Source organism: Panthera onca, chromosome B4, assembly GCF_046562875.1.
Source record: "Panthera onca isolate mPanOnc1 chromosome B4, mPanOnc1 haplotype 2, whole genome shotgun sequence".
Taxonomy (NCBI): Eukaryota; Metazoa; Chordata; class Mammalia; order Carnivora; family Felidae; genus Panthera; species Panthera onca.
In genome coordinates, this window is record NC_138345.1 from 12,595,263 (window position 1) to 12,610,881 (window position 15,619).

A 15,619-nucleotide genomic window follows, 5' to 3' on the forward strand; every position below is an offset into this window, starting at 1 on the left:
CACAGTTTCATGAGTTCGAGCCCCACATCGGGCTCTGCACTGGGCAGTACGGAGCCTGCTTGAGATTCTCTCTCTCCCCCTCACTCTCTGCCCCTCCCTCCCTCACTCCATTTCAAAAAGCATTAAATAATAATAATTATTATTATTTTAAGAGATAGAATTAGAAACCTGCAGGTTGATAAATCAGGACACAGCAAAATTTCTTACATACCACTGAACTCCGCTGGGCTAATAGTCTCTCATTTGGACCTGTGTTTAAGTTTGTGCAGATGTCATATAAACTGAACCCTAAGTACTCAAACACAGCGTCACTTCTTTTTCCGTGGCCGCTGTGTTTATTTTGGAACAGACAGAGCCTGCAGATGTAGGTTTTCCTTCCCCTGCCTCTCAGGCACATGACAGTCTCTGAACAGGTAAGCACCACGTGGCCCATGGACCTTTACATGAAATGCTCTTAACATCAGTCTTTTTCAGGTGCTGTTTGCTTACTGGTCCTGAGAAATGTTTTGCTGGTAGAATCCTGTTTTAATGATTAGTGTCAGTGCATCCGGTCCTCTATAACAAAGATATTTCCAGGGCCCAAGGGACGGCCCAGAGTAACAGAGCTTTACTGATCTGGTTTCAATTAAATCCTGTTAACGAAAAAATTCTATAGAACAGATGTTTTTTACTGGTCCCTGTTAATGTTTGGGTGGTTCTTTATACCAAAGGTAGTGTGACTCAGGCATTTATGTGTGCTGTTTGGCATAAAACATTTTTTTTTTAAATCAGTTCACTGATTTGGCAAAAAGTTTAAAATGATTTTTTTCCCCTCTTTTGGTGGCACCCTTCTTGAGAGTATCAAAAGGGTTGACAGAAAGTAAAGTGTGAAGTGATTCTCAACATCAGGAAGAGAGACTGGCTATGAGGGTTTTCAGTTAAGGTCCCCTTAGCGAAAAACACGAAAAATCAAGTTCTTGTGTGCAATGTAGCAATAAGTCTTCTGTGACATTAATATGTAACTGGGGCGCCTGGGAGGCTCAGTCGGCGAAGCGTCCAACTTTGACTCAGGTCATGATCTCAACAGCTTGTGAGTTTGAGTCCCGCGTCGGGCTCTGTGCCGACAGCTCCGAGCCCAGAGCCTGCTTCGGATTCTGCGTCTCCCTCTCTCTCTGCCCCTCCCCCACGTGTACTCTGTCTCTGTCTCTCTCTCAAAACTAAATAACACATTAAAAAAAACTGAATTACAATGTAACCATACAATTTGGATATCCTGTTCAGTTGATTAAACGAGGTGTTCCTGCACTGACCTTTTCGAGGAAGAGAATATTATTTTTTTCTATAATAACCCAAGGCTTTTCCCTTTAAATTTTTAAAATAGGAAATGTCAGTGTTCAGCACTCAAGCCCCTGCAGTGTTTCTGATGCATAAAGTATGGATAAATCACGGAAAATGTGTGTTAGCTGACGAGTGTCCAGGAGGGACGATCAAATGAGAACTTTTTGTTTTTAAACTGTGTTGATCCTTTTCAACCTAATATTTGCCTCTAGAGCTGGCAAGGATAGCAGGTCTTAGGCTATTCGATTGTTTTTAAGCAGAAATGCCAACTCTACATTTCCTGATTGTGGAAGGACATCCATTTTTGTACACACACAGATACCAGGAAGTGAAGAACGATTATCGTGCTGTGCTAAGGAAAATAATACAAGTGAGAAAATATTATTTTTCGATAAGGCTATTTCCCAAACCTTTAATGAGGGCTCACAAATCTGTCCACAATATGTTAGACTATGACATAGATTTCTTCCTGCCCCGGACAATACTTCTTATCGATCTCTATGTACCCCAGCCATTTCTTCTCAGCAACGCTCAACCCGACATCTCATGGTAAAGTCCAAGAAGATAAAGTGAGCATTTCCATTCACGGGAAAGAAAAGGGAGCTTGGGAAGAATAAGCCTTCAGGGGTCTGCTGGGCAAGACTGAGTCCAAAAGCAGAAACAGAAGAGCCTGGGAGGGGCAGGAGGAAGAAGAATTATGATTCCCTGTTGTCTGTATACAGTTCTCCTTCCGGTAAAGTACCTTAGTACTTTTGACTTCTCCCTTGTCCTTATACTTCAAGGAAACTGCTCCCATAATTTTTAGATGTGTAATATTCATTCCACTCAAATGTAGTTGTGTATGTTCCCTGACATGTAAATCTACAGAATAGTCACATCTGGAGCAAAACAGCCTTTCAGGAAGTTCGATTCGGTACCCTCTGGCTATGAAAAGGTTACTTTGTCTTTTGTGGGAGACCGTTAGTTAAAAAGGTTCTTTAATCCTCTAGATTCTAGAATATCCTAGACTTAAGCCCTGGACCATGCCGCAGTGTTCTGTGCGATCGAGGCAGACCTCTCATTTTATTGATGCTGTTCAGGAAAACAGATTCTATTGACGGGTATGTATACAAGTCAAAGCCTTTCAGTTAAATATAATGCACAGAACTTAATGCACAGTCCTGCATGAATTATTATTAATGGGCAGAACGTAACTCTACAATACTAAACTTCTCAGACTAGGACACCTAAAACGCCTAATGTTCAGCCACCAAACTAAATGTGCTCAACGTTAATGCTTTGGGGATTTCCCTGGGTATAGATGGGAAAAGGCACCAACAAGGAATTTAGAATGACCTTCTCTTATTCCAAAACGCCAGGTCACTCTTGCACACAGACCGTGGGCCTGCTGCAGATGACAGGTGTTGATTAGGGCACCGCACGGAACAGATCACCTCCACCTTCCGCGACGGGAGGTCTACCCTGGCACATAGAGTGACCTTTGGGATAAGGTGTCTGACCTCTCCCTCCCGTGAAGGCTGTTTCTCTCCCCAGACAGCTGGGGACAAACAAACCAAGAGGCAGCACTTTGACAAATGAAGCTAAACCAGGATCCTTTGTTTCTCTGAGCCCCACGAGGTAGCATTCCACAGGCTCATTAAGGGACCATGAATTACTGGGAGGCCAGGCCTACAACTTCCTCCTCCCTGGCAATCCCTGAGGCCAAATGTTCCCAGGATCTGTGGGGTCAGACGACTTCACAGTTCACGTTCCATCCTGTCAGGGTACTCTCAAAAATAAATAATATCTACAGCGGAGTTCGGGGCTGGTCAAAGAAAAGGGGGGAAGAGTATCTTTGGAGAATCGATTGCACCTGGGGTTGTTAAACTATTTTTCAAGGGATCAGAAGTCTTTGTAAGATATAAAGCTGCATTTATCAAAACCCCCAAATTCCAATACCAAATGAAGGGCATAAAAAAGTAATAACTGCAAAAAAAAAAACAAAAAAACAAAAAAACAAACAAACCAAAAAACCCCCAAAACAACAACAACAACAAAAAAACCACCAAACATAGTTTCTATATCCTCAAAATGTTTCATTCAACAAATTCACTGAATGGTTACTGGCCACCTATAATGTTTAAGGTCTCCTGCTAAGGCTGTAAAAAAGCCTTAGTTAAAAAAAAAAAAAAAATTGACTACCTCTGCTTTATAGCAAGAACTTGGGAAGCCTAAACACAAGGGGCCTGGAAGTCTCCTTATGCAAATATTCAAACTGGGCTGAAGGGACTACTTTTAGAATCAGGGGTAAGCACACTGCAACCCACCAGCCCTCTGCTGGTTTTTGTATGGCCCATGAGCTAAGAATGGCTTTTATATTCTTTAAATGGTTAGAAAACAAACAATTCAAAAGAACAGTATTTCAGGATACAAGAAAATGTATACAAAATTCAAATTTCCAAGTCTATAAATAAAGTTTTATTGGAACACTGCTATACTCCTTTATTTACCTGCTGTCTACGGCTTCTTTTGCACTTACAAAGGGAGAGCTGAGTAATTATAGCAGATACTCTATGGCCTGCAAAACCCAAGATTAGTTACCATCTGGCCCTTTACAGAAATGTTGGCTTACCGCCCCCCACCTTTTTTTTAACATTTACTTATTTTTGAGAGACAGAGAGAGAAAAAGCACGAACAGGGGAGGGGCAGAGAGAGAGGGAGACACAGAATCGGAAGCAGGCTCCAGGCTCTGAGCTGCCAGCACAGAGCCCGACGTGGGGCTTGAACCCACGGACTGTGAGATCGTGACCTGAGCTGAAGTCAGACGCTTAACTGACTGAGCCACCCAGGCACCCCAAACTGACCCTTGTTTTAAATCATAAACTAGGTTTTTTGCTTTTGCTGAGATATCGGAACGAGAACATACACCTCAGGCTTTGTTAGAAAGCTTTAGAGATGCACATGGAGACCAAAGAGAAAACAGCGAAGGCTTCACAAACCAGGCCGCATGAACTTGACAAATCTAGACAAGTACAGGTAAGCCACCAACTGAAGTAGTTTAGATCAAATCCGCCAAAGCATGAGAAAACATACGAGTCCCATCATGGAGTAGAGTCAGGATTTGTGTTTCTTTAAAAAAATTTTTTAAATGTTTATCTATATTTGAGAGAGAGAGGCAGGGGGGAGCAGGGGAGGGGCATAGAGAGGGAGACACGGAATGTGAAGCAGGCTCAGGCTCTGAGCTGTCAGCACAGAGCCCAGTGTGGGGCTCGAACTCACGGACCGTGAAATCATGACCTGAGCTGAAGGTGGATGGATACTCAACCAACTGAGCCACTCAGACAACCCAGATGTTAAAATCTTCCAATAAAGATTTAAAAACAAAAAAAAATTTAATGTTTATTTATTTTTGAAAGAGAGAGAGAGACAGAGTGCAAGCAGGGGAGGGGCAAACAGAGGGGGAGATACAGAATCCAAAGCAGGCTCCAGGCTCTGAGCTGTCAGCATAGAGCCCGACGTGGAGCTCGAACTCACAAACTGTGAGATCATGACCTGAGCCGAAGTCCGACGCTCAACTGACTGAGCCACCCAGGCACCCCAGTGTTTCTTAATTTTAATACCAATTTTGCTTATTTCCTATTGATGAGTCAGAATGCTATGCCCAGACACTCTGTTTTCTTGTACATTTAGACCTTGATTCTAAAATATGGGCTATCCCAGACGTCTCTCGGGGAGTTCAAGAAAGCAGACTGCCTGGAATAATGTCTGTCTTTGAGCAGACAGTCCCGTTGGTGGATGTCCACACCTCCCTACTCTGAGGGCTCCACTAACGATCATGAGAAAATGAGAGGCGATTCAACCACGCTGGTCAATGGGCAAAGCTTCAGGAAATGAACAGCACTGAGAAGCTGGCAGTTCCACAAGTTAATAACCAGTGTACAGTGTCCCCGGTGGTTAAGTGTTTACATTCTCTCCAATGGAATATCTAGAGAGGGAAGAAAAGTAGAAGTGGGGAACCGAGATACTTTCATGAAGGAAATCTCCCTATGGGATAGCATCTCGTCCTTTGGAGGAGCAGGAGACTAAAATGGAGAGAGAAAAAAAATGTCCACATTGCGGGATAATCTAAAGCCCTGTTCACATCAGAGTGGTGACTTCAGGCTCTAGGTTCCAGCTGACAGACCTCACTAGTGGCCATGTGTGACAGTGGGTGCTGATCTCTGCTTTAGTGATCTCTAGGCTTTTCATTTAGTACAGAATATCCTCCTTGCTGTTACTATGTTTCCTCTGCCCAATATGTCTGTTTCAATTGACAAGTTGAGAGGTGGCTCTCATCATTAATATATATATACATATATATTTTTTTTAATTTTTTAAATAATTTTGTTTAACATTTATTTACTTTTGAGAGAGAGACAGAGCGTGAGCAGGGGAGGGGCAGAGAGAGAGGGAGACACAGAATCCGAAGCAGGCTCCAGGCTCTGAGCTGTCAGCACAGAGCCCGACACCGGGCTCGAACTCACGAACCGCAAAATCATGACCTGAGCCGAAGTCGGACACTCAACCGACTTAGCCATCCAGGCACTCCTCGTTAATATCTAACATTAAAGCACTGCCCTCCTACAAAGTATAGAAAGAATAGTTTCTTTTAATAAAGATTAACAGAGCACATTAAGAAAACAAACCCTTTTGTAAACTCACCTAGAAAAATCTCCCTTTGCCTCCTGTAGAAGAAAAAATTCAACGTCAATGAAACATTCCTGTACAGTGTTCCAGACTTTTAAATACATTCCACAGTCATGACCACTCCTCTACTGAGTAAGCTCAGCTTACTACTGCTGCTATCCTATCTGCTATAGGAAGACAATGGGGAAAGGACCATGCATTTGCCACATGAATATGAGACACAAAATTAAACTTTAGAGAGTTATACACAAAGAAAGTGATTCATAACAACAAAATGCAAGTTTCTACCTCTGAACCCTGGTCTACCTTTTTCTGGATTAAGGATTCCGGATCTGAACATGTGTCTGGGTAGAACTGCTTAGTGTCTTATGTTACTTGTTTTGTATTGTGGGCTCTTTCCTGGTCATCCTAAGGAGGGGCCATGGAACCTTCATGGAATCTTGAATATAACAGTTGTTTAAGAAATCTTTGTGGAGGAAATAAATGAGTGCCGTTCTTCTAATTCATCTTGCCAGCGTTACTAAAACTGTCATTGCTGCCGATTTTCATTAATACCTCTTTCACCCATAAGTGAAAGGCCTGTCCTTTCCTTGTCTTTCCATAGGATGTGCAATGATTCTCTTGGCAGTTAAATCTTGCTATTTACTGGGCTTTCTCCAGAGTGGGGGAGGGCACTAACCCTGAAGAAAAGGGAGTTACTGAACGATCCTTGTTTCCCCCAGGCTCAAGTGATACACACAATTTTCCTTTGCAGAGAGACCCTGTCTTAAAATTCTGGAATGCCAGAAGCCTCTATTGACTGCCATGGTGTAGCTCCTTCCTATTAGTGTCATAAATAATTAAGATGACAAATAGGTAGTGAATATGGCAGCCTGCTGGGTGTGCTCAATCTTACTCCCGTCTCTACTGCGTATGGCTCTGGGACAGCCAGATGAGGACAGGACAACTCACCTGTAAAATATAGGAGGCTAATTCAAACACCACTTCACTGTCAACATCGATCAGCTCCTAGAGGGACAAACCAAAAAGAAAGGTAAGTTTGGTCCTTTAACAGGATTTCTTTAGGACATCTCCTAAAAAAAGACCCACTCTCCTTTTTCTCAGCTGTTTCCCAGAATCTCAAACGCTCAGAGAATATCTCTGTGCCGAATTACTTGGCCCTAAATGATTCCCGACATTCTATTCGCAGCTTTTAGCCAGAGGCAGACCCCAGTGGTCCTGGATCTCCCCAGTCACCTTAAAGCTTTACATCTTGATGAGAAATTAGGGAAATGTTACAAATCTGTGAATCTGATTCATCAGTGGCGTAAGGTTACTTGATAACCAATGGTGATTTCTTGGTGAACTTGACTTTGGGACCAGGAGTAAGGCTTTATGGAAAAGAAAAAAGTCATAATGGGATTGTGACTCTTTAAATTAAAGTTAAATAAAAATTAAAAATACAGTTTCTCATTGCAATGCCTTCATTGCTTTTATGCACTCAACAGTTCGATGCAGCGGCTGGCTACCATGGGGTCAGAGCAGGTACGGACCACTTTTCTCCTTGTAGAAAGTTCTACTGGTCAGCACTGCCACAGAGTGTAAGTTTAAAAACGCTTCTTTCCTATTACTTCTTCCCCTAAATATTTAATCATGATCTAAGGATATGGTCTTAAAAGTGTATAAACCTGTCCTTGGTTTTTGAAAAAAATCTCATATATGTATTTTTCAATATGCATATAGTTCATATCCATTTTCTAAGCCGCTTTTTGAGGTGTAACTGATACACAGAAAAAATTGCACATTTAATGCACACAATTTGATGACGTTGGACGTATGCAAACGTTGTGACCCCATCACTACGGTCAAGGTAATAAACATCCGTCGTCTCCAAGCCCAGTCCTCTGCTTTCACTGAGAACAGAAATCCAGAAATGTCAAGGGACTCTCCCCAAGTCACAAGGCCTTAGTGGCCGTGAAGAGACCAGAAACAATCCCCCAACCTCTTGTCCGGCAAGGGACCTCCCTGAGTGCGTGAGTGCCCCCGAGTCAACAGGGACTTGGGAGGTATCAGCTGGTGCTTGTCAGAATGGCTACCATTAAAAAGACAAGAAATAGCACGTGTTGGAGAGCAGGTGGAGAAGAGGGAACCCTCGTGCACTGGGGGGGGGGGGGGGGGGGGTGGTGAGCATAAACTGGTACAGCCACTGTGGAAAACAGAATGAAGGTTCCTCAAAAATTTAAAAATAGAACTATCGCAGATCATGTGATCCAGAAATTCCACTTCTGGCGACTGGTCCAAGGGAAATGAAACCAAGGCAAAAAGATGTCTGCACGCCTTGTTCGCTGCCGTGCTATTTACACCAGCCAGTTGTAAACATGGACACAGCCTGTGTCCATCAATGGGTGAATGGATAAAGAAAACGTTGTATAAGCACTGGGCATTGTATGTAAGTGACGAATCACTCAGTTCTGCCCTTGAAACCAGTGTTACACTATATGTTAACTAACTAGAAATTTATTTTATTTATTTACTAACTAGAATTTAAATAAAATTTGGAAAAAAAAAAGTGTGGTATGTATGTGTGTGTGTGTGTGTGTGTGTGTGTGTGTGTGTAATGGAATATTACTCAGCTATAAAAAAGAATGAAATCTTGCCATTTGTCACAATATAGATAGATCTTGAGGGCATTATGCTAAGTGAGGTAAGTCAGACAGAGAAAGACAAGTACGGAATGATAGTGCTGATACACAGAATGTAAAAGAAAGAAAGAAAATTCAAATTCATAGATACAGAGAACAGACTGGTTGTTGCGGGCGGTGGGGGCGGGGGGGGGGGGCGGGAAGGGTGAAAGGGGCCAAAAAGTAAAAGCTTTCAGTTTATAGAATAAGTCCTGAGGATATAATGTACAGCATTGTGACTATAGTCATTGTAGATTTGAAGGTTGCTAAGAGGTATAGTTACTGTATATTTGAAGGTTGCTAAGAGAAGCAGATCTTGGAACCTCTCAACACAAGGAAATAAATGTCTATGTGGACGGATGGTAATGTACAAATATCGGGCCATTATGTTGTACACGTGAAACTAATACAATATTATGTGTCAATTACATTTCGACTGAAAAAAAGTAAGGACTCGGTGTCAGCCAACATATTCTTGGAACCATATCTATCACTGAAGTTAGCCAAAACTAGAGTTATTTTTCACTTGAATTATAAACCGAACTCTGATTCATGGATTTTCTAATGAGTTTCTTTTGTGGTCCACAACTGGACCCTGGAATTCAAAACAATGCGCTCAAGCAAGCCTGTATCTTTCGAGGGAGGGATTTCATTTGGGCTCTTTCAAAAGGCTTAGTGATTTCAAAGACGGATAATAATATTTGCCACCGAACGACCCTACAAGTGTGGGCTACGAGAACCAAGGAGACCATATGGAAGGATCGGGCACGATAATTCTTTATGCTTAACCAGCTGAGAGAGCTTTACGGCCGCTGTAATTGATATAGACTGTCAGGGTCGGGATACAGAGGAATGTGTGGAATTGCCGTTCTGGGATTACCAGATCCCATCAGAATGTAAATCATTTAACAATGTACAAATGATTTAACAGAAACACTGTCCAGGGTTTCCACAGTGGACCGCTTCCACATGCGCTACGTTCCTTTCCATTCCCACCGACTGACTTCCTGCACGCTCACGGGCGCTGGCCCCCGCACGCTCTGTGTGCTCTCCTGTCAAACATTTACACCCGTGTTGCAGCTAATGGTCGATGGTGGGCTAATCGTTAACATTCGAGGAGAGGCTTGTCTAGCGTGCGACTCAAAACCAGCCATCAGGAACAGCCCTTTTAAGTGTGAACACAAGCTTTTAGTTCATGATGTGACTCATCCGCTAAATGAAAATGTACCTGTAGAGGGAAGAAGGGTAGAGAAGGCAGAGGAAGGTCTTTCTTTGGCACTCCAGAGGTGGGATCTTTCTGCTCAGGCAGAGAAAATAAACTGAATGAGACCACAGAGAGGGCAGGCGAAAACCACACACTCTCCTGGGGTGCAGGGTTTTCCCTAGAAGAGGACGACAGGGGAAAGGAGGAGGGCACCTGCTTCACCTACTACTGAATAACGTGTTCGGCTTTCTCTGATCTTTTGAAGAATGCCCCGGAAAGACAAAACGTGACCGCCCGCAGGTGTGCGCGTGTGTGCTCAGAGCAGGGTTGGGGAGGATGGCCCGCTTCCTCCCACTCCGCATTGTTTTATCCCAGGTGACTCAGGAGCTCAAGGAAGAGGCCCGGGGTCATGTATCAGCAGCGTCACGGTTAACAATATTCTCAGAAAGATTTCCATCTGTGGGTCTCCAAGAGTTCCAAGTAAATAGCCCCACGAGAACCCCGGGCGGCAGGTGTGAGGTTCTCCAAAAGTGCCGAGAACTGGAGGACCTCTTCACGACCCCCGTGCTCCAAGGGACTTGGTGGCGGTCTTTACACAACCCGGATCTTAATGAAAAGCATTCCTCCGTCGTCGGCAATGACAGAAATTCCAACTTTCGCGTGAGATTAATACGCTCAATATAACAGAAAACGTGGCTAACAACCATATGGGAGGCTGATAAGATTTCAGGGAGGACGATCCATGCCAGGTCCATCCAGAACAATCTGCACACCTCTCTCCTCACCACAAAATGGCTGGGGATTTTGGTTCTTGCCACCCTCCTTAAGATCACTTCTACTCTCACTAGAAAGTTCCAGGTTCTAGTTCCAACCCCCCACCCCCATCAGCTCCGGGACACTGAATAAATCACTGGGTCTCCTCCCGTTTCGTTTTCCTCCGTAGAAGGGGGCTAATGACTTCTTTTCCAATTATTTTACTGAGTTTGGTGAGGAAATGGAGGGTGATTTAGACACACTACAAATATCCTGTCTGTCTGTAGGATTTATTGGGGCTCACTGGTGCTTACAATCTGACCCCCACAACGCTGCCTCTGTCCTTCAGCGTTGTTCGGCATTCACGGGAATCTTTAGTAAGACGTATTTTTCTAACGAGGAGAGAACATTATGCAAATGTGTCTCCATGTGTGTGTCTATCACCCAAGTGGTCCCGACCCGATGCCACATCCGGCCTCCCTGTGCCCGTGTAAGCACCCCGGCTCATTGCACAACTCATAATGGCTGCATGATGACGCCCCAGGCAAACAGGGGCTGGGGTGCAGGAAGGGACTGACGTGGTCTTGCACAACCGTCTTCCTTAGCCCTTTGCCAGTTTTTCATCAGTCAAGTTCCCTCCTGTTTGGCTAATGACCCACTGGCGTATGGGCCATTCATGCTGGGCCACCGTGCTCTGACTCTGTGGCACAGTGATTCCTTCTGCTTCTGGCCCGTATCGTGACCCCGGGGAGTCTCTCTCTTAGAGGTCACGAGAACCACCAAGATGGTGAGCCAGAGTGAAATTTGTCACTAGAATTGAAAACGAAAAGTCCCTCTCTGTCCTTCTTTCCTTCCACCCCCTGTCATAGGAATATACACACTAAACCTACAATCATCAAGTGAAAAGACAAGGAGGGGCTGGGATTCTGTAAGTCTGAGACTAATATTTATGTTGCTTCCTTTGTCCTGTGGGGCCTGACTGCGGGCTTTGTTTCTCTCATCTTCAGACAAGATGATACGATCTGTTCATTAGCAAAGCTCTTTGAAGATCTTGGATAAAGACCACTTACTTCAATTTCAACAAGAGTGATGGTGTTTAGCCCTACATAGCAAAGGCACCCCAAGGATGATTATTTAAATTTTAATAACTTGTGAACCTCCCAAACCTATGTGGACAGCTCAGGGAAGAAGGCGGGGCAAGACCGGCAGCCCACATAGAGCAGGAATTTTAAGTTTCTTTAGACATGATCCGCTCTCAGTGGGTACACGTAGGCACCAGACTTGACCATTTCACAGGAGCAATGCAAATCCTTGCTCCCTGGGATTGGAAAGTAACTGATGAAAAACAATTTACTGAGCATTGTGTATGTGCCTAGTTTAGTGACAGTCATGGAAGATGACCATAAAAATTCACTCTGAAGAATGCTCGTGCCAATTTGTCCTCCAGCCCAAAGAGTCCCACTGCAGCCCACCTTTAGATACAGACGATGGGTTGCTTCTTTAGCGATCACTGGCGGGCAAGATAAGGGTTGAGAACAAGCACTTTGTTGTGACAATCATATTTAAGAGTGGGTAGTCAATCCCGTATTATCAATCGGAATCCTTTTTTAAAAATTAAAAAAGACGCTGACGTTTTGTGTCCTAGCACTTGTGGCCGGCAAGACTTTCAAAAATTATTGTGGTGATGACCTCTTGACAGCAATTTCCCTTCAGCAGTGGAGAGAAGGCAGGATTCTATCCTGCAGCCCGAAGGCGGGGCAAAAGCTGAGATCAGAATCCGCATCCACCCCATCACTCCCATTGGGTATGACAAGTCCACTGTCTCCCGTGGGGCTGGTCGATGGGCCTCTTCGGTTCGGCAGAGGAAGCCACATCCAAAGAGAGAGAAGACTGGAAAGAAAGCTTGGCAGGAGAGCTCTGCTTTCCTGTGTGATTTTCCACACAACATCAAGGGTAGACTTCCCATGGGAGTTTTCCACAAAAAAAGGCACACATTTGTAAGTGAGTTTTATCTATCCCCTGGTCATAAATTTCCTTTCCATCATCCACCTGTAATCGTGGCGACTTAAAACACATGAGAAATGCTGTTGAAGCATGTGGCTATGTGGGGTGTCAGGGACCCCCGCTCTGTACCTCCTCCTGTTCCCCTTAAAGTTCACAATTAGAACCCTGCTCTCTCATGACCATATTTTAATCCTCTGCTACTTGGATTGATTCTGACTGTATTTTCCTGCTATTTTTGTAGAAAATAGGGGGACCGTAAAGTGCAAAGCAAAAGGAAGTGAGAGAGAAACCCACAGGGTCAGGCCGTCGGCCTCCCGGTGAAGAAAGAGTGGAAGGCAGGAAGGTGGGGCTCCTAATTTGGGGAAAATGACAAACAGAACAAAACAAAACAAAACACCTTTCCTCACTTTTCTGCTATTAAAGAGATCAGAGGTTTGTTCTCTGGAGAAGACGCACAGGAAGCTGGAATGAGGTCCACCCAAAGTGCCAGGATCAGAAGGGAATCTGTACCCCAACTGGAGGTGTTTTCTCCCCGATCCTGGAGGTGGGGGACCCACCCAGGCAGGAAGTGGAGGACCAGACAGGAAGTAGAGGATGAGACAGGAAGTAGAGACCAGACAGGAAGTAGAGGATGAGCACTCAGACAGGAAGTGGGAAGATTCTCCCCTGGAGAGAATAAGGAGCCACGAGAAAGGTCATCCAAACGCTGCCATTCAGGCTTCCTACTCAAAGAACCAGTCTGCCACTGGATCACTCCACAGGGACATCCACCAGCGGACCACCTTCACCTGGGTGCCTCACTCTTACCTACAGATGGACGGACCACGACCAACAGTCAACTGAAGAAAGTCTCCAATATGAAAGACAGAGACCAAAATAAATACATGGGGGGGGGGGGTGGGGGGAAGAACTAAAAAGAAACAGAAACGTCACAGAATATGCATAATTGACGTTGAAACAAAAGGAGTTCAAAAATAGTAAAGGATAATATAATTAAAATATATATATACATAAAGATCAGATAATATGAAGTCTTAAAAATTAGAAACATAGTATCAAAAGTTGAAAAGCCAATAGAGGTTCAAGATAATACTGATCAAATCTTCTAGAAAGTAGAATAAAAAGACAGAGATGGAAAATAAGAGCTGCAAGGTATCAAAGCAGGAGGCTTTGCCCAGCATCTAATGAGCAAGAGTTCCACAAGGAGAGCACAGAGAAAAGAGGAGACACCATCAAAAAAATAACACAGAAAAATCTCCCAGAATTAAAGAATACCAGTCTCCAGACTAAAAGTGCCCATCGAATACACAGCATCGTGGATTTACAAGGACCCATTTCAGGGCATAACATCCTAAAATTTCGGAGGAAGAGGAATAAAGAGGCAATCCTAAAAGATACCATTGGTGATGGTGGGAGAGGGAGAGGGTCCACATACAACGTATAGCACAGCAGACTTCCCCAGAGCAAACTCTGAAGCAACACCTTTGATATTCTGAGAGATGTGTTCATTTCCATATCCACTCAAACTATCAGTCAGATACAACATTAGAAGAGAGACTTTCCCAGATATGCAAGGACCCAAACATTGTACTTCCTATATGCACTTTCCCTGGATTTACTGGAGGATGTTCTCCAGTGAAACAGTGGCATAAAAGAAAACACAGGAAGACTTGGGATCCAGGAAACAGAGGACCCACTCCAGAGCTGAGTGGCGAACAGACAGGATGGGTAAGGGGGTCCTGTGCTGGGGGCTGTGGATGAGGCCAGGTCCAGACTGGAGTCAGAGGATGGAAGGTGACAGGGAGGTCCCAGGAAGCAACAGCAAAAACCCAACTCAAGAGAGGAATGGATGAATCACCCGAAGCGCTTGGAAATTAATGTGGGCATGCATCGGGAATCCGGAGGAGCTCTTGGGAAAAAAAAATGATGGGTACATAGAAACTAAACAAGTAATAGTAAGGCAGTTATTACCTTTAGGTAAGACAAGTGGTTGTCTAAAAAAGGGAATCACAACCATAGAACGCTACCTGGATTAGTCACAATAATGTAATGCTAACGGCTGTAGCTTTTACCCAGAACTGTGCTTACCGCCATTTTGGGAAAATGGGGAATGGGAAAGTGTGGGTGGTTGTATACGACACCTTAATCTTCACCTGTCCCAATTGGAATTCAATAAATCCAAAATGGATAAATCAAGGAATAATGCCTCGTGCCAACTTACTTAGACATAGGCACAAAAACAGAAGGAACGGCTAAAATTGTTGAAGGTGGTGGGCTTTTTTTCATAATACGTCTCTTATTTAAAGCCATTCAAAGCCAGTTGGTTGGGCGTCCGACTTCAGCTCAGGTCATGATCTCATGGTTTGTGGGTTCGAGCCCCACGTCAGGGCTCTGTGCTGACAGCTCAGAGCCTGGAGCCTGTTTCAGATTCTGTGTCTCCCTCTCTCTCTCTGCCCCTCCCCTGCTCGTGCTCTATCTGTCTCTATCTCTCAAAAATAAATAAACGTTAAAAAAAAATTTAAAGCCACTTGACTTTAAATTTTTTTTTTTAACATTTTTTATTTCTTGAGAGACAGAGACAGAATGTGAGTCGGGGAGGGGCAGAGAGAGAGAGAGAGAGTGGACAGAATCCAAGGCAGGCTCCAGGTTTATTTATCTGAACAACTGAGATTTCTGGTACCCTGCAGGGATCATTCCCTAAGAAACAGGGAGGGAGGTAATACCAATCTTGCGCTGGGTAAACCGAAGCCCCCGTCTATCAGCATCGCACTATGTCTATCAGCATCTGGCACTGCCCTCCGGGCTCCTCCAGGCCTCCAAAGTGCCAGAGGCGGCGTCGAGGGGCACACAGAAACTCTCAGCCAAGATGAACAACCCGCGTCTGGGTTCAAGCGAACAGTGCTACCACAGCGGGAGCTAGCTAGCTCATCACGTGCCTGGCCCAGTGCTAACCAACTACACTCCCGCTTCGTCTCGCTTCGGCTTCCCAACAAGGGGGTGGGTCGGGGCCTTTAAT

The 15,619-nt window shown here is 44.4% G+C and overlaps 1 protein-coding gene across 13 annotated transcripts in view; it reads right to left on the bottom strand.

Moving 5' to 3' along the window:
• The window catches only part of FRMD4A (FERM domain containing 4A), a 608,405-nt gene that overhangs the window by 102,528 nt on the left and 490,258 nt on the right, over positions 1-15,619 (bottom strand). For all 13 annotated transcript variants that reach the window (XM_060659574.2, XM_060659575.3, XM_060659579.3 and 10 more), the window contains 2 exons: positions 6,934-6,990; positions 5,998-6,020 (listed from right to left, as the gene is read on the bottom strand). In XM_060659574.2, coding sequence (XP_060515557.1) covers positions 5,998-6,020; positions 6,934-6,990 — 80 coding nt within the window. The remainder of the gene's footprint in view (positions 1-5,997; positions 6,021-6,933; positions 6,991-15,619) is intronic.